This window comes from Panulirus ornatus, chromosome 7 (assembly GCF_036320965.1).
Source record: "Panulirus ornatus isolate Po-2019 chromosome 7, ASM3632096v1, whole genome shotgun sequence".
NCBI classification, from domain to species: Eukaryota; Metazoa; Arthropoda; class Malacostraca; order Decapoda; family Palinuridae; genus Panulirus; species Panulirus ornatus.
Genome location: NC_092230.1, coordinates 613,008 through 637,780, shown reverse-complemented (window position 1 = coordinate 637,780; position 24,773 = coordinate 613,008). Strand labels below are relative to the sequence as shown.

The 24,773-nt window shown below is 42.7% G+C and overlaps 1 protein-coding gene across 1 annotated transcript in view; it reads left to right on the top strand.

Moving 5' to 3' along the window:
• The window catches only part of LOC139749358 (chitin deacetylase 1-like), a 43,552-nt gene extending 22,229 nt beyond the window's left edge, over window positions 1-21,323 (top strand). Inside the window, exons 2-5 of the mRNA XM_071663097.1 lie at window positions 3,117-3,267; window positions 5,146-5,276; window positions 18,399-18,548; window positions 19,403-21,323. Coding sequence (XP_071519198.1) covers window positions 3,117-3,267; window positions 5,146-5,276; window positions 18,399-18,548; window positions 19,403-20,556 — 1,586 coding nt within the window. The 3' untranslated portion in view covers window positions 20,557-21,323. The remainder of the gene's footprint in view (window positions 1-3,116; window positions 3,268-5,145; window positions 5,277-18,398; window positions 18,549-19,402) is intronic.
• Window positions 21,324-24,773: the final 3,450 nt, after the last annotated feature.

Below are 24,773 nucleotides of genomic sequence, written 5' to 3'. Positions count from 1 at the left end.
AAACACCTCCTCTCCGCTGGCGAATTTACTTCTAGTGCAGGATCGGCTTTCTTATGGAAAATACGTAGAGGTAAATCTTTGTAATTCTGTTAAGATTTATCTCTAGGAAAGTACACCAATTTTGAACCAAATCTAGGTATCGTTAGGACATGGTTGGTGATCTAGTAAGGTATTTTGTTGATAAGGGTTTGTGATGACGCCAGCCTTGGCGAGAAATAATTGCCCGTCGACGCAGTCAGATCCAGTGGAAGCGAGGGCTTGGTCGCTCTGGCTCCCCCCCTCCCTTACTCTGCCGCCCAATAACACTCATTTTTAGACATCAACCACCCATGTTCAGGCGCCCATTAACCATGTTTAGCCATTCACCACGCACTTTCAGCCACACACCATTCGTGTTTTAGACATACACCATCCTTGTTTAGCCAACCACCACCCATGTTCAGCCACGCATCACCTATGTCATCTGTCCACCACCTATATTTAGCCACCGATCACCCATATTTAGCCACCAACCACCCATATTCGCCTACCCACACCCATGTTTAACCACCCATACCTATGTTTATCTATCCACCACCCATGTTTATCTACCCACCACCCATGTTTATCTACCCACCACCAATATTTATCTACCCACCACCTATGTTTATCTACCCACCATCCACATTTGTCTACCCACCACCCATGTTTATCTACCCACAACTAATGTTTAACTGCTCAACATCAGTAACATAAATCGGCTTCCTTACTCACTGATCATTATATCGGATGAAAAGATGATAGTCATTTTGTCGTAATTCCAGTAATTATATAGATAATGTAAATTGTTAGTTTTATATTCCTACATGTGTATAGTGTTTAAAGTTCTTGTACCGTCCAACCTCAAGACAGGGCTACTGTTGTAATGCATGGACAGTTTATCCACTTTCTCCTTGATAATCACTCGATTTTATGATCGTTACAAATATGATTAGCTTTGTATGGGTCCCCACTTTCCCTCATCCAGCATAACTGGCTCTATATTTCAACCGTCCACGTACAAAGCAGCCTGCTACGATTCCTTCAGCGTATTACGATTCTGACTGCCATCTATGAATGAGCCCCCAAACTATAGCTCCCAAATCACTACTAGTTTCACTTTCTTCTAACAAAGAAAGTTTGAACGAGTTTGATTATGATAGAAATAATCAGTCAGCACTGAAAGATGAAAGCAAAAAACAAACACATTCAAATTCTAACCATGCGTATTGAATTCTCTAATTCATTCTAAGCATGAGTATGGAAGAGCTTGTTGTCAGCCGCCTACACACATACTTTCCTTTCTTAACTGCCGCCTTCGTCTGTATTGTCTACCAGCATTCTGTTCTTCCAGCCACTTCATTCTATACTTAATAATTCTGTTTATCGAGGACAACTATACTGTCTTCACTAGTTTACAGGTCTTGTCTTTCATGGTTGGGTTTCTTTTTATCTTTATCATTATCATTTTCATTTAGTTGTAGCAAGCAGTTACTTTCCCACTTCTTCAACCCTACCTTCCCTTTACTCTAAACTGAATTTCTCTTTAAAAACTTATTCATTATCTACTTTACTATATACTCATCTTATTTACCGTTTAAATTTCCATTTGCTTCTGTTATCTTAATAATTCTTTTCATTCGTTCATTCATCTACTCTCCACTATCTATGGCGATTTCTTCTTGTTTACTATCTTATCTTTACCTGTCATTACTTACATTCCTTATATATCTATCATCCCACATGCCGTATGACATTTCTTCAAAGACTTTTTCTTATCTTTTATCACACTCTTGCTTACTCGAACAGCGATAAGATGAATAAGAAAGAACCTGCGAAGCACCGAGGGAATTCAAGATATCAAGAAAAGTAAAAGCATACATAAAGTAAGAGGAAAAGTAGCAAGTATTGCTAAGGAAAGTCGCACTAAAGCATAAAGAAAAATTAGCTAAAAATATCCGTGTATAGTAACCAAAAGTTAGCAAAATTATGAGATGTAGATGACGGAGACAAGACATAATGTTAGCAGAAAATTTTTGCTGGACAGGAAACAACAGAATTACTTATAAGTACTTACGATGAGATATTAACAAACGGCAGGGCTAGCACGTGGCGTACAGCGTAGTGAAATCTAGAGTTGGGGGAACGACTCGTGTGAGTTATGTGTTTTCAAGAGTTATGTGATGAATCGCTTGTCTGTACGTGGTATGAAGACTAGCAGGCCACGTGTGGGAGGGCAGGAAGAAAAGACAGCGATTTAGGACAAAAGAGTGATACTTAACACCCATCGACGTGGTGACTCAGTGCGTAGGTGGATAACACTGCTAATATACCTCTCTGGTCGTTGGATGTGAGAGAGAGAGAGAGAGAGAGAGAGAGAGAGAGAGAGAGAGAGAGAGAGAGAGAGAGAGAGAGAGAATCTTAACATCGGGTAAGACAGAGCCTAGGGGGTTATGGCCCGGTACCTGGCCATCTTCACTTTCCCTTCTCTCTATATCCCCACCTGCCTTCCCTGGGGCCATGGGAGAACCCAGCTCCCACGTTGCTTGGCAAGGAGTGCTGGGGATGGTGGTGAGTGGGAAGAGGGGGGGGGGAGAGCTGGGAATGTTGGAGGTAGTAACGGTGATGGTGGAGGGTTCGAGTGAGTACTAGGGATGATGGAGGGAGTGCTGGGGACGGTGTACTGCAGCAGGCAGGACTGGAGATGGTAGGATGGATTGCTGTGGATGATAGAGGGAATGTTGGGGATAGTGTGGGGTGGGGGAAGAACTGAACGCGTTGGAGATTAAATGGTAAAAATGTTTAAATTAATTTACTTGTAAAAAATTGACCAGAGATCATCATTCATGAAGTGAGAATGACCATCTATGCATACTACTTTAGAAGAGTTTCAATATGAAATATAAGATATTCAATCTTCTTCAATTTCACCCGTAATATTTATCTTCTACAATAGAATCTTTTCATCTTCCGAACAAGATAAATCTCTCAAGGTTTTAGAATTTAGATTCCAATATATATAAACTTAATACATTTGTATATAACTTTTTATTCAGCGTTACATGTGGAGGATAAACCCCCGCCTGTGTTCCCCACAGCAGGAGCTGTAGAGAACCGAGCCAGACCCAGGGAGAAGCGACAGCTAACCAACTTCGACCTGCCGCTCACAACGGAGGAGCTTTGTCTCGACAAAGCTAGTGAGGAGTTCTTCAGACTCCCTGACATCACTGATTGCCGGGATGTCTTCAGGTGAGTCAGGGAAAGGGATATATATATATACATATATATGTATATAAATATATATATATATATATATATATATATATATATATATATATATATATATATATATATATATATATATATATATATATACATATATATATATATATATATATATATATATATATATATATATATATATATATATATATATATATATACATATATATTTATCTATTCATTTATTTATTTATTTTGCTTTGTCGCTGTCTCCCGCGTTAGTGAAGTAGCGCAAGGAAACAGACGAAAGAATGGCCCAACCCACCCACATACACATGTACATACATACACGTCCACACACGCAAATATACATACCTATACATCTCAATGTACACATATATATATACACACACACACATATGCATATATACACATGTACATAATTCATACTGTCTGCCTTTATTTATTCCCATCGCCACCTCGCCACACATGAAATAACAACCCCCTCCCCCCTCATGTGTGCGAGGTAGCGCAAGGAAACAACAACAAAAGCCCCATTCATTCACACTCAGTCTCTAGCTGTCATGTAATAATGCACCGAAACCACAGCTCCCTTTCCACATCAAGGCCCCACAGAACTTTCCATGGTTTACCCCAGACTCTTCACATGCCCTGGTTCAATTCAGTGACAGCACGTCGACCCCGGTATACCACATCGTTCCAATTCACTCTATTCCTTGCACGCCTTTCACCCTCCTGCATGTTCAGGCTCCAGTCACTCAAAATCTTTTTCACTCCATCTTTCCACCTTAAATTTGGTCTCCCACTTCTCCTCGTTCCCTCCTCCTCTGACACATATATCCTCTTCGTCAATTTTTCCTCACTCAAGCTCTCCATGTGAATAAACCATTTCAAAACACCCTCTTCTGCTCTCTCAACCACACTCTTTTTAATTCCACACATCTCTCTTATCCTTACATTACTTACTCGATCAAACCACCTCACACCACATATTGTCCTCAAACATCTCATTTCCAGCACATCCACCGTCCTGCGCACAACCCTATCCATAGCCCACGCCTAGCAACCATACAACATTGTTGGAACCACTATTCCTTCAAAAATACCCATTTTTGCTTTCCAAGATAATGTTCTCGACTCTATCTCCCTCTCACTTCACCACTACTTGTCATTACCTCCCCATTTGCCCCCTTCCCCGATCTTCCCATTTGTTCTCTTGTCTTACGCACTTTATTTACCACCTTCCAAAACATCTTTTTATTCTTCCTAAGGTTTGATGATACTCTCTCACCCCAGCTCTCATTTGCCCTCTTTTTCACCTCTTGTACCTCTCTCTCTCTCTCTCTCTCTCTCTCTCTCTCTCTCTCTCTCTCTCTCTCTCTCTCTCTCTCTCTCTCTCTCTCTCTCTCTCTCTCTCTCTCGTGACTTTATTTGACCCCCACTGCCCGAGACGCTTCTCCCCACTTGACCCCACCACATTGCTCGTCCTATCCAAGCCCATTCTAAGCCCGTACGCTTTGATAATCATATTACATGATATGAACCTTAAAATATCCTTTAATCTTTATCATATATTCCATTGTTATATACTTAATGTCCATTCGTAGTTTTTCTCTATCGATTAATTGTGAAGAAAACACTTCCTCGTTTCACCCCCTCGTAATCTTAGTTCACTGTTTGACCCAACGTGACCTTAATCCTTTGAGTTAACCCTCCTGACTCCAATCCTTTGCAGAACCCCATTCTAACCCCATCATTTCGGGGTGACCCTTCTCTTCCTGACCTTTATTTCTTCGTGTGATCTCTCCTCTCTCTCTCTCTCCCCCCACCCCCCTACGTCATGACCCATCCTGACCCTGCCTTCCCTGTGACCTTGTACCACAGATGTGACCGCAGCGGGCACAACGGACCTATCCGGCTAGCGGCGGTAAGGTGTCCGACTGGCCTAGCCTTCGACGTGGACCGCCAAGTGTGCGACTGGAAGCAGCGCGTCAAGAACTGCGACAAGTTGGAGAGTGAGTGCACATGAGGGGCACCGCAGCCCATTTTTCATTTATCATGTTTTTTCTTTAATTTCTCTTGTTCCTTAATGCCGTCTATGACATATCTTGTGATACATGTTCGTCATCTTTTCCATCTAGCATACGTGGTCGTCTTATCTGCTATCTCTTGTTCCATCTCTGCTGCTAACTGCTGCTTCTCTGTTCTACAACAGCCAGTTTTCTGTTTTCGATTGCATCAATTCTCTCTTGTTTTACCCATTTTCTCATTTTAAATTATATATGTATATATATATATAAATATATATATATATATATATATATATATATATATATATATATATATATATATATATATATATATAATTGTATTATTGTATTCATGCTTTGTCGCTGTCTCCCGCGTTATCGAGGAAGCGCAAGGAAACAGACGAAAGAATGGCCCAACCCACCCACATACACATGTATATACATACACGTCCACACACGCAAATATACATACCTATACATCTCAATGTATACATATATATACACACACAGACATATACATATATACACATGGACATAATTCATACTGTCTGCCTTTATTCATTCCCATCGCCACCTCGCCACACATGGAAAAACAACCCCCTCCCCCCTCGTGTGTGCGAGGTAGCGCCAGGAAACAACAAAGGCCACATACGTTCACACTCAGTCTCAAGCTGTCATGTAATAAAGCACCGAAACCACAGCTCCCTTTCCACATCAAGGCCCCACAGAACTTTCCATGGTTTACCCCAGACGCTTCACATGCCCTGGTTCAATCCATTGACAGCACGTCGACCCCGGTATACCACATCGTTCCAATTCACTTTATTCCTTGCACGCCTTTCACCCTCCTGCATGTTCAGGCCCCGATCACTCAAAATCTTTTTCACTCCATCTTTCCACCTCAAATTTGGTCTCCCACTTCTCCTCGTTCCCTCCTCCTCTGACACATATATCCTCTTCGTCAATTTTTCCTCACTCAAGCTCTCCATGTGAATAAACCATTTCAAAACACCCTCTTCTGCTCTCTCAACCACACTCTTTTTTTAATTCCACACATCTCTCTTATCCTTACATTACTTACTCGATCAAACCACCTCACACCACATATTGTCCTCAAACATCTCATTTCCAGCACATCCACCGTCCTGCGCACAACCCTATCCATAGCCCACGCCTAGCAACCATACAACATTGTTGGAACCACTATTCCTTCAAAAATACCCATTTTTGCTTTCAAGATAATGTTCTCGACTCTATCTCCCTCTCACTTCACCACTACTTGTCATTACCTCCCCATTTGCCCCTTCCCCGATCTTCCCATTTGTTCTCTTGTCTTACGCACTTTATTTACCACCTTCCAAAACATCTTTTTATTCTTCCTAAGGTTTGATGATACTCTCTCACCCCAGCTCTCATTTGCCCTCTTTTTCACCTCTTGTACCTCTCTCTCTCTCTCTCTCTCTCTCTCTCTCTCTCTCTCTCTCTCTCTCTCTCTCTCTCTCTCTCTCTCTCTCTCTCTCTCTCTCGTGACTTTATTTGACCCCCACTGCCCGAGACGCTTCTCCCCACTTGACCCCACCACATTGCTCGTCCTATCCAAGCCCATTCTAAGCCCGTACGCTTTGATAATCATATTACATGATATGAACCTTAAAATATCCTTTAATCTTTATCATATATTCCATTGTTATATACTTAATGTCCATTCGTAGTTTTTCTCTATCGATTAATTGTGAAGAAAACACTTCCTCGTTTCACCCCCTCGTAATCTTAGTTCACTGTTTGACCCAACGTGACCTTAATCCTTTGAGTTAACCCTCCTGACTCCAATCCTTTGCAGAACCCCATTCTAACCCCATCATTTCGGGGTGACCCTTCTCTTCCTGACCTTTATTTCTTCGTGTGATCTCTCCTCTCTCTCTCTCTCCCCCCACCCCCCTACGTCATGACCCATCCTGACCCTGCCTTCCCTGTGACCTTGTACCACAGATGTGACCGCAGCGGGCACAACGGACCTATCCGGCTAGCGGCGGTAAGGTGTCCGACTGGCCTAGCCTTCGACGTGGACCGCCAAGTGTGCGACTGGAAGCAGCGCGTCAAGAACTGCGACAAGTTGGAGAGTGAGTGCACATGAGGGGCACCGCAGCCCATTTTTCATTTATCATGTTTTTTCTTTAATTTCTCTTGTTCCTTAATGCCGTCTATGACATATCTTGTGATACATGTTCGTCATCTTTTCCATCTAGCATACGTGGTCGTCTTATCTGCTATCTCTTGTTCCATCTCTGCTGCTAACTGCTGCTTCTCTGTTCTACAACAGCCAGTTTTCTGTTTTCGATTGCATCAATTCTCTCTTGTTTTACCCATTTTCTCATTTTAAATTATATATGTATATATATATATAAATATATATATATATATATATATATATATATATATATATATATATATATATATATATATATATATATAATTGTATTATTGTATTCATGCTTTGTCGCTGTCTCCCGCGTTATCGAGGAAGCGCAAGGAAACAGACGAAAGAATGGCCCAACCCACCCACATACACATGTATATACATACACGTCCACACACGCAAATATACATACCTATACATCTCAATGTATACATATATATACACACACAGACATATACATATATACACATGGACATAATTCATACTGTCTGCCTTTATTCATTCCCATCGCCACCTCGCCACACATGGAAAAACAACCCCCTCCCCCCTCGTGTGTGCGAGGTAGCGCCAGGAAACAACAAAGGCCACATACGTTCACACTCAGTCTCAAGCTGTCATGTAATAAAGCACCGAAACCACAGCTCCCTTTCCACATCAAGGCCCCACAGAACTTTCCATGGTTTACCCCAGACGCTTCACATGCCCTGGTTCAATCCATTGACAGCACGTCGACCCCGGTATACCACATCGTTCCAATTCACTTTATTCCTTGCACGCCTTTCACCCTCCTGCATGTTCAGGCCCCGATCACTCAAAATCTTTTTCACTCCATCTTTCCACCTCAAATTTGGTCTCCCACTTCTCCTCGTTCCCTCCACCTCTGATAAATATATCCTCTTTGTCAATCTTTCCTCACTCATTCTCTCCATATGACCAAACCATTTCAAAACACCCACTTCTGCTCTCTCAACCACACTCTTTTTATTTCCACACATCTCTCTTACCCTTACATTACTTACTCGATCAAACCACCTCACACCACATACTGTCCTCAAACATCTCATTTCCAGCACATCTACCCTCCTGCGCACACCTCTATCCACAGCCTACGCCTCGCAACCATACAATATTGTTGGAACCACTATTCCTTCAAACATACCCATTTCTGCTTTCCAAGATAATGTTCTCGACTTCCACACATTCTTCAAGGCTCCCAGAATTTTCGCCCCCTCACCCACCCTATGATTCACTTCCGCTTCCATGGTTCCATCCGCTGCCAGATCCACTCCCAGATATCTAAAACACTTTACTTCCTCCAGTTTTTCTCCATTCAAACTTACCTCCCAATTGACTTGACCCTCAACCCTACTGTACCTAATAACCTTGCTCTTATTCACATTTACTCTCAGCTTTCTTCTTTCATACACTGTACCAAACTCAGTCACCAGCTTCTGCAGTTTCTCACATGAATCAGCCACCAGCGCTGTATCATCAGCGAACAACAACTGACTCACTTCCCAAGCTCTCTTTATCCACAACAGACTGCATACTTGCCCCTCTTTCCAAAACTCTTGCATTCACCTCCCTAACAACCCCGTCCATGAACAAATTGAACAACCATGGAGACATCACACACCCCTGCCGCAAACCTACATTCACTGGGAACCAATCACTTTCATCTATTCCTACACGTACACATGCCTTACATCCTCGATAAAAACTTTTCACTGCTTCTAACAACTTTCCTCCCACACCATATATTCTTTATACCTTCCACAGAGCATCTCTATCAACTCTATCATATGCCTTCTCCAGATCCATAAATGCTACATACAAATCCATTTGCTTTTCTAAGTATTTCTCACATGCATTCTTCAAAGCAAACATCTGATCCACACATCCTCTACCACTTCTGAAACCACACTGCTCAGCCCCAATCTGATGCTCTGTGCATGCCTTCACCCTCTCAATCAATACCCTCCCATATAATTTACCAGGAATACTCAACAAACTTATACCTATGTAATTTGAGCACTCACTCTTATCCCCTTTGCCTTTGTACAATGGCACTATGCAAGCATTCCGCCAATCCTCAGGCACCTCACCATGAGTCATACATACATTGAATAACCTTACCAACCAGTCAACAATAGAGTCACCCCCTTTTTAATGAATTCCACTGCAATACCATCGAAACCTGCTGCCTTGCCGGCTTTCATCTTCCGCAAAGTTTTTACTACCTCTTCTCTGTTTACCAAATCATTTTCCCTAACCCCCTCACTTTGCACACCACCTCGACCAAAACATCCTATATCTGCCACTCTATCATCAAACACATTCAACAAACCTTCAAAATACTCACTCCATCTCCTTCTCACATCACCACTTCTTGTTATCACCTCCCCATTAGCCCCCTTCACTGAAGTTCTCATTTGCTCCCTTGTCTTACGCACTTTATTTAGCTCCTTCCAAAACATCTTTATATTCTCCCTAAAATTTAATGATACTCTCTCATCCCAACTCTCATTTGCCCTTTTTTTCACCTCTTGCACCTTTCTCTTGACCTCCTGCCTCTTTCTTTTATACATCTCCCACTCATTTGCATTTTTCCCTGCAAAAATCGTCCAAATGCTTCTCTCTTCTCTTTCACTGATAATCATACTTCTTCATCCCACCACTCACAACCCTTTCTAATCAACCCACCTCCCACGCTTCTCATGCCACACGCATCTTTTGCGCAAGCCATCACTGCTTCCCTAAATACATCCCATTCCACCCCTACTCCCCTTACATCCTTTGTTCTCACCTTTTTCCATTCTGTACTCAGTCTCTCCTGGTACTTCCTCACACACGTCTCTTTCCCAAGCTCACACACTCTCACCACTCTCTTCACCCCAACATTCTTTCTTCTTTTCTCAAAACCCCTACAAATCTTCACCTTCGCCTCCACAAGATAATGATCAGACATCCCTCAAGTTGCACCTCTCAGAACATTTACATTCAAAAGTCTCTTTTTCATGCGCCTATTAATTAACACGTAATCCAATAACGCTCTCTGGCCATCTCTCCTACTTACATACGTATACTTATGTATATCTCTCTTTTTAAATCAGGTATTCCCAGTCACCAGTCCTTCTTCATCACACAAATCTACAAGCTCTTCACCATTTCTATTTACAACACTGAACACCCCATGTACACCAATCATTACCTCAACTGCCACATTACTCACCCTTGCATTCAAATCACCCATCACTATAACCCGGTCTCGTGCATCAAAACCACTAACACACTCATTCAGCTGCTCCCAAAACACTTGCCTCTCATGATCTTTCTTCTAATGTCCAGGTGCATAGGCACCCATAATCACCTATCTCTCTCCATTCACTTTCAGTTTTACCCATATCAATCTATAGTCTACTTTCTTACACGCTATCACATACTCCCACAACTCCTGTTTCAGGAGTGGTGCTACTCCTTCCTTTGCCCTTGTCCTCTCACCAACCCCTGACTTTACTCCCAAAACATTCCCAAACCACTCTTCCCCTATACCATTGAGCTTCATTTCACTCAGAGACAAAACATCCAGGTTCCTTTCCTCAAACATACTATCAATTTCTCCTTTTTTCTCATCTTGGTTTACATACACACACATTTAGACACCCCAATCTGAGCCTTCGAGGAGGATGAGCACCCCCTGAGTGGCTCCTTCTTTAGTTTTCCCTTTTAGAAATTTAACATACAGGGAAGGGAGGGTTTCTAGTCCCCCGTTCCCGTCCCCTTTAGTCGACTTCTAGGACACGTGGGGAATGCGGGAATACGTGGGAAGTATTCTTTCTCTCATATTCCCAGGAAATACATATGTATATATATATATATATATATATATATATATATATATATATATATATATATATATATATATATATATATATATATATATATATATATATATACAAGTTATGAAAGGGTAAGACAGATGTGTGGTAATAAAAAGAATGTGGTTGAGAGCAGAAGAGAGTGTATTGAAAGGGAGCTGTGGTTTCGGTGCATTACACATGACAGCTAGAGACTGAGTGTGAACGAATGTGGCCTTTGTTGTCTTTTCCTAGTGCTACCTCGCGCCCGCTTGGGGGGATTCAGGGTGCCATTTCATGTGTAGCGGGATGGCGGTTGGAAAGGATGAAGGCAGCATGTGTGAATATGTACATGTGTATATGTGTATATGTCTGTGTATGTACGTGTATGTATACGTTGAAATGTATAAGTATGTATATGTGCGTGTGTGGGCGTTTATGGATATACATGTGTATGTGGGTGGGTTGGGTCATTCCTCGTTTGTTTCCTTGCGCTACCTCTGTAACTTGTGAGACGGCGATTAAGTATAAATAAGTAGATAATAAACACACACTTACACACACACACACACACACACACACACACACACACACACACACACACACACACACATACTCACAAACACACACACACACACACATATATATATATATATATATATATATATATATATATATATATATATATATATATATATATATATATATATATATATATATATATATTTTCTTTTTTCTTTCAAACTATTCGCCATTTCCCGCATTAGCGAGGTAGCGTTAAGAACAGAGGAGTGGGCCTTTGAGGGAATACCCTCACCTGGCCCAATTCTCTGTTCCTTCTTTTGGAAAATTAAAAAAAACGAGAGGGGAGGATTTCCAGCCCCCCGCTCCCATATATTCATTTGCAAATATAATAATCGAAAGGTAACGAATATTAACTTACCATAAATAATGAGAAATCAAAAAGAATAAGGATCTTCATCTGACTTGTCCCTGTTCGTTCTCATGGGATGTAATAAAGGTTGGGAATATTTCCAGTCTCCCACTCCCGCCCAACGTATCTACTTTCTTTGACATGTAGGAGGTATGTGTGCAGCATTCTTTCTCCCCTGAATCCAGAGATAGTACTTACATTTATCTGTATATATATTTACATCAGAATTACTCCCAGAAAAATGGTAGTCTCTGGAATAAGCACCTATAGTGACCAAGAGACACTTAGTATTGGAAGTTGTTCAAAGTAAACATAGCCAATGCTAGTGTTCATGCAATAACTTCCAGCACTTGCTATGCAAATCATAGTATGGCGATTCCCAGCATAAGGGTTAGAACATACATTAAAACAAACATTATCATAGTTATCATGAGAAAGAGTAGATGCATGAGAAAAGCAGGACAAAGTATGAACATTTCACAGATATATCTATGTAATGTTAATCATAAAATCTAGTTGCTGTTAGTTGCTGTATGAAAATAATGCTTAAGAACTCATAAATTGTGAAGATGTAAAAGAATGATTCACTTTCCCAGAAGTAGTAAAAATTACAAACATTTTCATCTCTAGTTAAAGAAAAAAATTAATGAGCTTGTTCTAAGCCTTTGATAAATGCATGGAACTAATGTAGTAGAAAATATATATATATATATATATATATATATATATATATATATATATATATATATATATATATATGCGTGTGTGTGTGTGTGTGTGTGTGTGTGTGTGTGTGTGTGTGTGTGTTTGCGTGTGTGTGTGTGTGTGTGTGTGTGTGTGTGTGTGTGTGTGTGTGTGTGTGTTTGCGTGTGTGTGTGTGTGTGTGTGTGTGTGTGTTTGCGTGTGTGTGTGTGTGTGTGTGTGTGTGTGTGTGTGTGTGTGTGTTTGCGTGTGTGTGTGTGTGTGTGTGTGTGTGTTTGCGTGTGTGTGTGTGTGTGTGTGTGTGTGTGTGTGTGTGTGTGTGTGTGTGTGTTTGCGTGTGTGTGTGTGTGTGTGTGTGTGTTGTGTGTGTGTGTGTGTGTGTGTGTGTGTGTGTGTGTGTGTGTGTGTTTGCGTGTGTGTGTGTGTGTGTGTGTGTGTGTTTGCGTGTGTGTGTGTGTGTGTGTGTGTGTGTGTGTGTGTGTGTGTGTGTGTGTGTGTTTGCGTGTGTGTGTGTTTGCGTGTGTGTGTGTGTTTGCGTGTGTGTGTGTGTGTGTGTGTGTGTGTTTGCGTGTGTGTGTGTGTGTGTGTGTGTGTGTGTGTGTTTGCGTGTGTGTGTGTGTGTGTGTGTGTGTGTGTGTGTGTGTGTGTTTGCGTGTGTGTGTGTGTGTGTGTGTGTGTGTGTGTGTGTGTGTAGGGATACACAATATAGGGTGGATGTTATAAGTACCATCTGACAGTTGATGATTATAAAGTAAGATTACCATGTGGGCTCATAAGCCCTGGTTTAAGTAAAACCTTTTAGGAAAACATAAATGACCCAGCTAAGCCAATGGACTGCCAATCATACTGTGATCACCACTTTCCTGTAGGCTAAGGAAAGGCCGAGAATATTCTTACATTCAATATCTAATTGTAAAATCAGCGGTAGAAATGGTATGGCAGCATCCTAACATAACTGTAATTATTAACCTAAACTTTCTAATTAAGAAGTGTAAATGAAATTTAGTTCATGAAATTAAACACTTCAGAACAAGCAATACGCTCTGCCTCCTGCCGCCCACCATAATACTGACTAGCGGCTTTGCTCCGAGTCCCTGTTGGTAAAAGTTCACTTACGGGAGCATCAACTGGTTACTCCTACACGTAGTTGACGATCTTAGTTGTATCGACGACAGGGTGTACGGGGTCCGAGCTCACGGGAATCCTTGCTTGCTGATGAGCCATATCCTTCCTGTCAGGTACGTGTACAGGGAGCCGGGCGTGCGCCGCTCCTCGCCAAGCGACGGCCAACATCTTCCAGTCAAGTCGGCCTGTACGTGCACTGTTCATATAGTCCCAAACTGGTGCGCAGCACGACCCCCACTGTTATACAACCTTAACTGGTGCGCAGCACGACCCCCACTGTTATACAACCTTAACTGGTGCGCGGCACGACCCTAACTGTTGCCTCTACTGGTGCCCTGTTGGAATTGAAGTTATCAGTGTCTCTTGTAGACATATTGGCTCACAATGAGACGAGCCTTGCACACTTTATAAAGACATTCGGTGTAACAGCGAGGTATGGCTTACGTGGACTCCTGGAAGATATTAGCGTTATGCCCTCGGGCTGGGTAAACTGTCTCCAAGGTGGCTGGATACTCACCGACTTTCGTCTGTGTACTGCGTAACGTAGGATGCCATATGTTATATTACTATATATTAGACCACACTTACGACATGTACCACCCCATCAACATGTACCACACTTGCAACATGTACCACACCTCCAACTTACACCACACTTCCAAGAAGTACCACACTTCCAACATTCCTTATTTTTCTCATTCTAATCTTTATTTTCCTTAACGTGAATTATGTAGTCTTCCTTATTCCTTACCTTCTAAGGCTCTCTGTTCCTAGCACTTGGCCTTCCAGTGTCCGCTCATATGGCATATTCTTTCTTTGCTATCATCCCTCGCAAAGAGATCGCTAAGTTTTCAGTAAAAAAATCGAGCGTGAGATAAAAGTACAGATAGACACATGAATAGGATATAATCAACTATAGTAAGACATTTGTATACGTAACTATAGCTATCACAAAATGTGTTGTACTGGAGGTTATCATCAAATTCCATAGGATTTATGTGAAGATTGGGGAATGTGGGTGTGACCAGCGGCGTTGGCAATAACCCCAGTCAGTGTTGCCACACACCGGCTGATCTGATCATCGTATTAGGTATCACGAAAGCAACATAGTGCTATGCCCACTTTACGAGATTGATGATTATAAGTCGCATGTATAAAAAACCATTAAACCTTATATGATAAAGGGACGAGTAGCCTTCTGCGCAAAACTGACAATATTGCCAGGAGAGGTGACTTTTCGATGCTGTGAGGTAAACTTTAACGTCTTTTGTTTTTTTTTTCGTGTAATATTTATGAATTCTTGGTACTCCACCAGTGAGGAATTTTCTGTAGAGTTTTATTATTTTGTCACTTCTCTGTAATGACGGTACTTCACATTTTCTTTGGATAAGCCTTGCTTGAATGTTCATTAGTTAACTGAAAATCTCCTAACTCCTGACACTCTTAGATCTAGCCTGCATCCTCTCATAGCCTTGGATAAACAGCCACTCCCGCTCAGTAAAGCATTTACTCCTCACACTACAAACATCAACACAAAGGCCATAAACAAGCTAAACACCCATAGAATACTTATCGCAAACAGCTTTGGGCAAAGAAAAACAATCCGTCGGTGCCGTCCATAAAGAAATTCCCTGATCCACCCTAATCTACCAATCACCTGTTTTGTCATCCATCTTTCAAAAGTATATATAAACCTACAAACCACACAAAACAGAACACTCAAAACGTTCATTGTTTGCTGAGCAACTACAAACACTTAACACCTGTATGATGATCTAGTACATTTCCGCCTCAACATGCTTGACACATGATTATTTGCAAGCCACCCAAACTATTTCATAACTATCTACCAACCTCCAGGTACAGATGAAAAGCTTAGCTCTATATCAAGCTTAAGCAATATATACTATCAGATCCCCTCATCCTTACTCACTACCCCTTGCAAATACTACCTTGACAAAACATGATTCGCATCATCATGACTCAACATACATATGTCCACCTCCTATACCCAACCTGACCTAGAAATCCACTACACTAGAAATATTTCCGCCCGGTACCAAACTCCTCAGGCATGTACGAGCTATACTGTCTCTTCTGCATTCAGGCTACCACCCATTTCTCAAACTGAAAATGGAAGGAGAAAGATGGACAATTATTGGTGCTTATGCACCCAGTCATAAGAAGAAAGATCATGAAAGGCAAGTCTTTTGGGGGCAGCTGAGTGAGTTTGTCACCAGCTTTGGTGCACGAGACTGGGTATTAGTGATGGGTAATTTAATTGCGATGGTGAGTGATGTGGCAGTTGAGGGTATAATTGGTGTACATGGGGTATTCAGTGTTGTGTTGTGAATGGATTTGTGTGATAAAAAAAGACTGATGATTGAGAATACCTGGTTTAAAAAGACAGATATACATAAGTTTACGTATGTAAGTTGGAGAGATGGTCAAAGGGCATTACTAGATTACGTGTCAATTGATAGGCGTGTGAAACAGAGTTTTGGATGTTAATGTGCTGAGAGGGGCAGCTGGAGGGATGTCTGATCACTATCTTGTGGAGGCGAAGGTGAAGATTAATAGAGGTTTTCAAAAAAGAAGAGAAAATGTTGGGGAGAAGAGAGTGATGAGAGTAAGTGAGCTTGGAAAGGAGACTTGTGTGAGGAAGCAACAGGAGAGATTGATTGCAGAATGGAAAAAGGTGAGAGCAAATGACGTGAGAAGAGTGGATGAGGAATGTATTTAGGGAATGAGGAATGGGATGTATTTAGGAAAGCAGTGACGACATGTGCAAAAGATGCCTGTGGCACGAGAAAGGTGGGAGGTGTGCAGATTAGAAATAGTAGTGAGTGGTGGGATGAAGAAGTAAAGTTGTTAGTGAAAGAGGAAAGAAACGTTTGGACGATAGTTACAAGGAAGGAGTGCAAATGACTGGGAGATGTAAAAGAGGAAGCGGCAGGAGGTCAAGGAAAAGGAGCAAGGGTTTAAAAAGAGGCTAAATGAGAGTTGGGGTGAGAGAGTACCATTAAACTTTAGGGAGAATAAAAAGAATGTTTTGGAAGGGGATAAATAACATGGTAAAGACGAGAACAAATGGGAACATCGGTGAAGGGGTAAGGAGGGAAGTGATAACAAGTAGTGATGAAGTGAGAAGGATATAGAGTGAGTATTTTGAAGGTTTATTGAATCTGTTTGATGATAGACCGGCAGATGTAGGGTGTTATGGTTTGAATGGTGAGCGAAGTAAGAGGGTCAAGGAGAATTATTTGGTTAAGAGAGAAGAGGTTATGAAAGCCTTGCGGAAGATGAAATCCTAAAGCGAACTTAAGCTAGAAGCAGAGTAGTTAGTTAGTTTGAAGTGCATTTTTCCTCTTTCTTATCCACTATTCCTTTCTTGAAAGTTTTTTATACATTAGGATGATTCCAGTCTTAGGCACTTTCCCTGGGTGGGAGTGGATGGAGGGAGGAAGTAGGAGCGGATGGAGGGAGGAAGTGGGAGCGGATGGAGGGAGGAAGTGAGAGCGGATGGAGGAAGGAAGTGGGAGCGGATGGAGGGAGGAAGTGGGAGTAGATGGAGGGAGGAAGTAGAAGTGGGTGGAGGAAGGAAGCAGGAGTGGCTGGAGGGAAGAAGTGAGAGTGGATGGAAGGGCGTATGATGATGTGGGTGGAGGTGAGAATAAGGGTGTAGATGAAGGAAATGATGAGGATGTGAGTGGAAGAGTGGATGATAAAGTGGGTAGAGATCATGGTGTTGGTGGAGGAAAGCATTACGGAGTGAGTGGAGGGAGGATGGCTTTAGTAGGTGTAGAGATAAATGAAGGGAGCCTGTGCGGATGATGGCGTGAGTAGAGGGACAGTAGACTAAGGGAATGAGTATATCGGAGGGCGAGGGAGAGGGTGTTAGGAAGGATAAGGGCGTAGAACCAACCCTTCATAGGCGCTAACCACACTCATGTCATGTTTACCATCAAATGTTCACTATAATGATCGACAATTAACCCAGTAGATCGACAGTTAACCCAAGCAATCGACAGCTGACCCAGTAAGACGAGAGTTAACGCAATCAATTGGCAGTTAACCCAATTAATCGACAGTTAACCCTGTATTTGCCACAGACAACAAAGTCTTCATCTAACGTTTTTTAACATCACCGGTTAAGAACTCCCACTGCTTCACCAAAACGAGTGAAAATAGCCACTATATAATCTTCCTCATCCCAGCCCAAGACGCTACGTATAATGACCACTTTCTAATCTCCCACATTTTTCTCTTCCCTGCTCCGTCCGCACCTGAAGAACCGCCAAAGGTCAAGCCCCTGCTGGACACGGACGAGCCCCTCTGCCCTGAGGGCCAGCTGGCCTGCGGAGACGGCGTCTGCATCGCCCAGGACCTCTTCTGCGACGGCAACTTCGACTGCGGCGACGAGTCCGACGAGAACGCCTGCAGTGAGTATGATAGCTGGCCTGTGATTGGCTCTCGTCATTGGCCGAATGTATGGTGATTAGCCGAATGCATGAGGGGTTTTGATTGGCTATCAGTGTGTTGTCTGGTTTCTGACTGGTTAATGCTGATTCTTCGGATTAGTACTGATTGACTGAGTGTATACATGGTGGCTTGTGATTGGTTGCTAATGGGTATTTTAATCTATAATTGTCTCATAATGAATCGTATGTCCTGTAATTAGTTAATTGTGAGTATTTTGGCTTGTAACTCATTAGTTATGATAATCCTTGCTTCTCTGTGAGTATTCTGAATTTTGATTGGGTCTCAGCGCTCTGACATATAATTGGCCCTTCGTGGGTGTTCTGGTATCTGATTGGCTATCAGAAAGTCCCATTGGCAACTAACGAATGGTGATTTGGTTCTAGTGGGTGATATGGTTTGCAACTGACCTAACTAATATCTTGTGTTGAGCTGGTTGTCGGTGAGCATACAGGCCGCTGACAGAGAAATACTGAATGACATATATTGTGACGTAGAATGTATCTTATACAAAACAATTCTACATAATACTGTTCTATAAGCAGATACCTCTTTAAGGATGTCGGTTTCTATACCAGTTCACTGTATTATCATTCATGAACCTTATGGGAAATGTTAACCAAAGTTGCTCAGCGTCGGATATAATGGAACAAGTTCATTTGTGAATACAACATATCAACTTGAATTTAGGATCGAACCTGAGGTTTCAAGTGTGGTAGTGTGGTGGTTCCCTTTGCACCACGGTGCAAAAGTGTATTAATTGCTTACTATCTCTCTATCTATCTATCTATCTTTCTATCCATCTGTCTATCTCTAGGTGTGGAGGAGGACCCAAACCGAGCTCCGCCGTGCGACAAGCAACAGTGCGTTTTGCCGGACTGTTTCTGTTCGTCGGACGGCACACGGATTCCCGGCAACTTGGAGCCGACCCAGACACCTCAGATGATCACCATTACCTTCTCCGGCGCCGTCAACGTAGACAACGTCGACCTATATCAAGAGATCTTCTCTGACGAGCGTAAGAACGCGAATGGATGTCAGGTCAAGGGCACGTTCTTTGTCTCGCACAGGTACACGAACTACTCCGCCGTGCAAGAGCTGCATCGGAAGGGTCATGAGATCGCCGTGTTCTCCATCAGTAACCGGGAGGACCCCGACTACTGGTCCTATGGCACTTATGACGATTGGCTCACCGAAATGGCCGGCGCCAGGCTTATAATCGAGAGGTTCGCCAACATCACCGACAACTCCATCATCGGGGTTCGTGCACCGTACCTGCGCGTAGGCGGCAACACTCAGTTTGAGATGATGACGGACCAGCTGTTCATCTATGACGCGTCTATCACCGCACCGCTGAATAGGGTGCCACTCTGGCCCTACACTATGTACTTTCGGATGCCACACAAGTGCCATGGCAACTCCCAGAACTGCCCGTCCAGGTCCCATCCGGTGTGGGAGATGGTGATGAACGAACTAGATCGTCGCGACGACCCGCTCTTCGACGAGGACCTTCCCGGCTGCCATTTCGTCAGCTCCTGCACCAACATTCGCACGGGGGAGCAGTTCGCAAGCTTCCTGGAGCATAACTTCCAGCGGCACTACAACACCAACAGGGCACCGCTAGGCCTACACTTCCACGCTGCGTGGCTAGAGAGCAACAGAGACTTTAAGAAAGCCTTAAGCAAATTTATCGACGAGAAGACGAATCAGAACGACGTGTACTTCGTCAATATGTTGCAGGTGATCCAGTGGATGCAGAGTCCCACAGACGTCACCGGCATCAGGGACCTCGCAGAGTGGAAGGAGAAATGCGATGTGAAAGGTCTTCCCTACTGCTCCCTGCCCAACACGTGCCAGCTGACCAGCAGGGAACTCCGAGGGGAGACCCTCAATCTTTTCACCTGCATGGATTGCCCACACAACTACCCATGGCTACTCGACCCCACTGGCGATGGTCTCGATCTCGTGTAGACCCAAGAGTGGTCACAGCCCTACCCACCATTGGATCATAAGCTTCACACTTACACTAGAACAGTAATGGGCCCGGCGCCTGTATTCCATATTCAAGCCTCAGAACATACCATTAACACGTTAAATTTCCACATTTACTCACCGGTTGTTGATCGGTAAACACTTAAGAGATCTTTTAAGAGAGACATCATACTCTGGCGTTCACAACACTGCGTCCAGGACCTCCCAACTCTGCTGTTGGCTCAAGACAAGACCGCTACTGCCCTCTTCTTGTCTTAAAGGCTCCCCCTTATGCCAGTATGTTGATCATCTACAATCTTCCTTCTTTCCCTTAATTTTTCCTTTCCTTTAACCATTCTTGACGCCTCTTCCTGTCACCTCCCCGACTCGCAGGACTGACATGCACTCACCAAAATATCTCCAGGACCGTTATTATGGGGCTCCTGTAGATTCAAGGCTGCGCTCCGGTTGTTTAAAGGCAAAGCCAATGATTCATCAGCAATATTTCTGGGGAGTCTTGATATCCACAGGAGTCGATTCTACTGTAAATAGCCAAAGATTTATGTACTTTAACCTTTCATTGTTTTTTGTGTTTATATTTTCAACTAAAGAGCTGTGTAATTCGTTGTAAACTAAGGCTTTAACCACTCAATGAACACATACTCACATCCTGTGTTTACAAGTTTCAAGAAAGTGCTGTACATTGTTGTTTCCTTTTTTATGGTTATGTACCTCTAGTTTATGTTTGTAATATGTTTTCTTTTTGTATGTAATATATCATACAATAAATAATAATAATAATAATAATAATAATAATGATAATAATAATAATAATAATAATAATAATGTGTGTGTGTGTGATGTCTCCATGGTTGTTTAATTTGTTTATGGATGGGGTTGTTAGGGAGGTAAATGCAAGAGTTTTGGAAAGAGGGGCAAGTATGAAGTCTGTTGGGGATGAGAGAGCTTGGGAAGTGAGTCAGTTGTTGTTCGCTGATGATACAGCGCTGGTGGCTGATTCATGTGAGAAACTGCAGAAGCTGGTGACTGAGTTTGGTAAAGTGTGTGGAAGAAGAAAGTTAAGAGTAAATGTGAATAAGAGCAAGGTTATTAGGTACAGTAGGGTTGAGGGTCAAGTCAATTGGGAGGTGAGTTTGAATGGAGAAAAACTGGAGGAAGTGAAGTGTTTTAGATATCTGGGAGTGGATCTGGCAGCGGATGGAACCATGGAAGCGGAAGTGGATCATAGGGTGGGGGAGGGGGCGAAAATTCTGGGAGCCTTGAAGAATGTGTGGAAGTCGAGAACATTATCTCGGAAAGCAAAAATGGGTATGTTTGAAGGAATAGTGGTGCCAACAATGTTGTATGGTTGCGAGGCGTGGGCTATGGATAGAGTTGTGCGCAGGAGGATGGATGTGCTGGAAATGAGATGTTTGAGGACAATGTGTGGTGTGAGGTGGTTTGATCGAGTGAGTAACGTAAGGGTAAGAGAGATGTGTGGAAATAAAAAGAGCGTGGTTGAGAGAGCAGAAGAGGGTGTTTTGAAATGGTTTGGGCACATGGAGAGAATGAGTGTGGAAAGATTGACCAAGAGGATATATGTGTCGGAGGTGGAGGGAACGAGGAGAAGAGGGAGACCAAATTGGAGGTGGAAAGATGGAGTGAAAAAGATTTTGTGTGATCGGGGCCTGAACATGCAGGAGGGTGAAAGAAGGGCAAGGAATAGAGTGAATTGGAGCGATGTGGTATACCGGGGTTGACGTGCTGTCAGTGGATTGAATCAAGGCATGTGAAGCGTCTGGGGTAAACCATGGAAAGCTGTGTAGGTATGTATATTTGCGTGTGTGGACGTATGTATATACATGTGTATGTGGGGGGTTGGGCCATTTCTTTCGTCTGTTTCCTTGCGCTACCTCGCAAACGCGGGAGACAGCGACAAAGTATAATAAAAAAAATAATAATAATGATAATAACAATAGGGGATAGGGGAGAAAGAATACTTCCCACGTATTCCCTGCGTGTCGTAGAAGGCGACTAAAAGGGGAGGGAGCGGGTGGCTGGAAATCCTCCCCTCTTGTTTTTTTCAATTTTTCAAAAGAAGGAACAGAGAAGGGGGCCAGGTGAGGATGTTCCCTCAAAGGCCCATTCCTCTGTTCTTAACGCTACCTCGCTGACGTGGGAAATGGCGAATAGTACGAAAGAAAAGAAAAGAAAGAAAATAACAATAATAATAATAATAATGATAATAATAATGATGATAATGATAATAATCATAATGATAATAATAATAATAATAATAATAATAATAATAATAATAATAATAAAAATAATAATAACAATAATAATAATAAAAAGATGTTCTGGAAGGAGGTAAATAAAGTGCGTAAGACAAGGGAGCAAATGGGAACTTCAGTGAAGGGCGCAAATGGGGAGGTGATAACAAGTAGTGGTGATGTGAGAAGGAGATGGAGTGAGCATTTTGAAGGTTTGTTGAATGTGTTTGATGATAGAGTGGCAGATATAGGGTGTTTTGGTCGAGGTGGTGTGCAAAGTGAGAGGGTTAGGGAAAATGAGTTGGTAAACAGAGAAGAGGTAGTAAAAGCTTTGCGGAAGCTGAAAGCCGGCAAGGCAGCAGGTTTGGATGGTATTGCAGTGGAATTTATTAAAAAAGGGGGTGACTGTATTGTTGACTGGTTGGTAAGGTTATTTACTGTATGTATGACTCATGGTGAGGTGCCTGAGGATTGGCGGAATGCGTGCATAGTGCCATTGTACAAAGGCAAAGGGGATAAGAGTGAGTGCTCAAATTATAGAGGTATAAGTTTGTTGAGTATTCCTGGTAAATTATATGGGAGGATATTGATTGAGAGGGTGAAGGCATGTACAGAGCATCAGATTGGGGAAGAGCAGTGTGGTTTCAGAAGTGGTAGAGGATGTGTGGATCAGGTGTTTGCTTTGAAGAATGTATGTGAGAAATACTTAGAAAAGCAAATGGATTTGTATGTAGCATTTATGGATCTGGAGAAGGCATATGATAGAGTTGATAGAGATGCTCTGTGGAAGGTATTAAGAATATATGGTGTGGGAGGCAAGTTGTTAGAAGCAGTGAAAAGTTTTTATCGAGGATGTAAGGCATGTGTACGTGTAGGAAGAGAGGAAAGTGATTGGTTCTCAGTGAATGTAGGTTTGCGGCAGGGGTGTGTGATGTCTCCATGGTTGTTTAATTTGTTTATGGATGGGGTTGTTAGGGAGGTGAATGCAAGAGTTTTGGAAAGAGGGGCAAGTATGAAGTCTGTTGGGGATGAGAGAACTTGGGAAGTGAGTCAGTTGTTGTTCGCTGATGATACAGCGCTGGTGGCTGATTCATGTGAGAAACTGCAGAAGCTGGTGACTGAGTTTGGTAAAGTGTGTGAAAGAAGAAAGTTAAGAGTAAATGTGAATAAGAGCAAGGTTATTAGGTACAGTAGGGTTGAGGGTCAAGTCAATTGGGAGGTGAGTTTGAATGGAGAAAAACTGGAGGAAGTGAAGTGTTTTAGATATCTGGGAGTGGATCTGGCAGCGGATGGAACCATTGAAGCGGAAGTGGATCATAGGGTGGGGGAGGGGGCGAAAATTCTGGGAGCCTTGAAGAATGTGTGGAAGTCGAGAACATTATCTCGGAAAGCAAAAATGGGTATGTTTGAAGGAATAGTGGTGCCAACAATGTTGTATGGTTGCGAGGCGTGGGCTATGGATAGAGTTGTGCGCAGGAGGATGGATGTGCTGGAAATGAGATGTTTGAGGACAATATGTGGTGTGAGGTGGTTTGATCGAGTAAGTAACGTAAGGGTAAGAGAGATGTGTGGAAATAAAAAGAGCGTGGTTGAGAGAGCAGAAGAGGGTGTTTTGAAATGGTTCGGGCACATGGAGAGAATGAGTGAGGAAAGATTGACCAAGAGAATATATGTGTCGGAGGTGGAGGGAACGAGGAGAAGAGGGAGACCAAATTGGAGGTGGAAAGATGGAGTGAAAAAGATTTTGTGTGATCGGGGCCTGAACATGCAGGAGGGTGAAAGGAGGGCAAGGAATAGAGTGAATTGGAGCGATGTGGTATACCGGGGTTGACGTGCTGTCAGTGGATTGAATCAAGGCATGTGAAGCGTCTGGGGTAAACCATGGAAAGCTGTGTAGGTATGTATATTTGCGTGTGTGGACGTATGTATATACATGTGTATGGG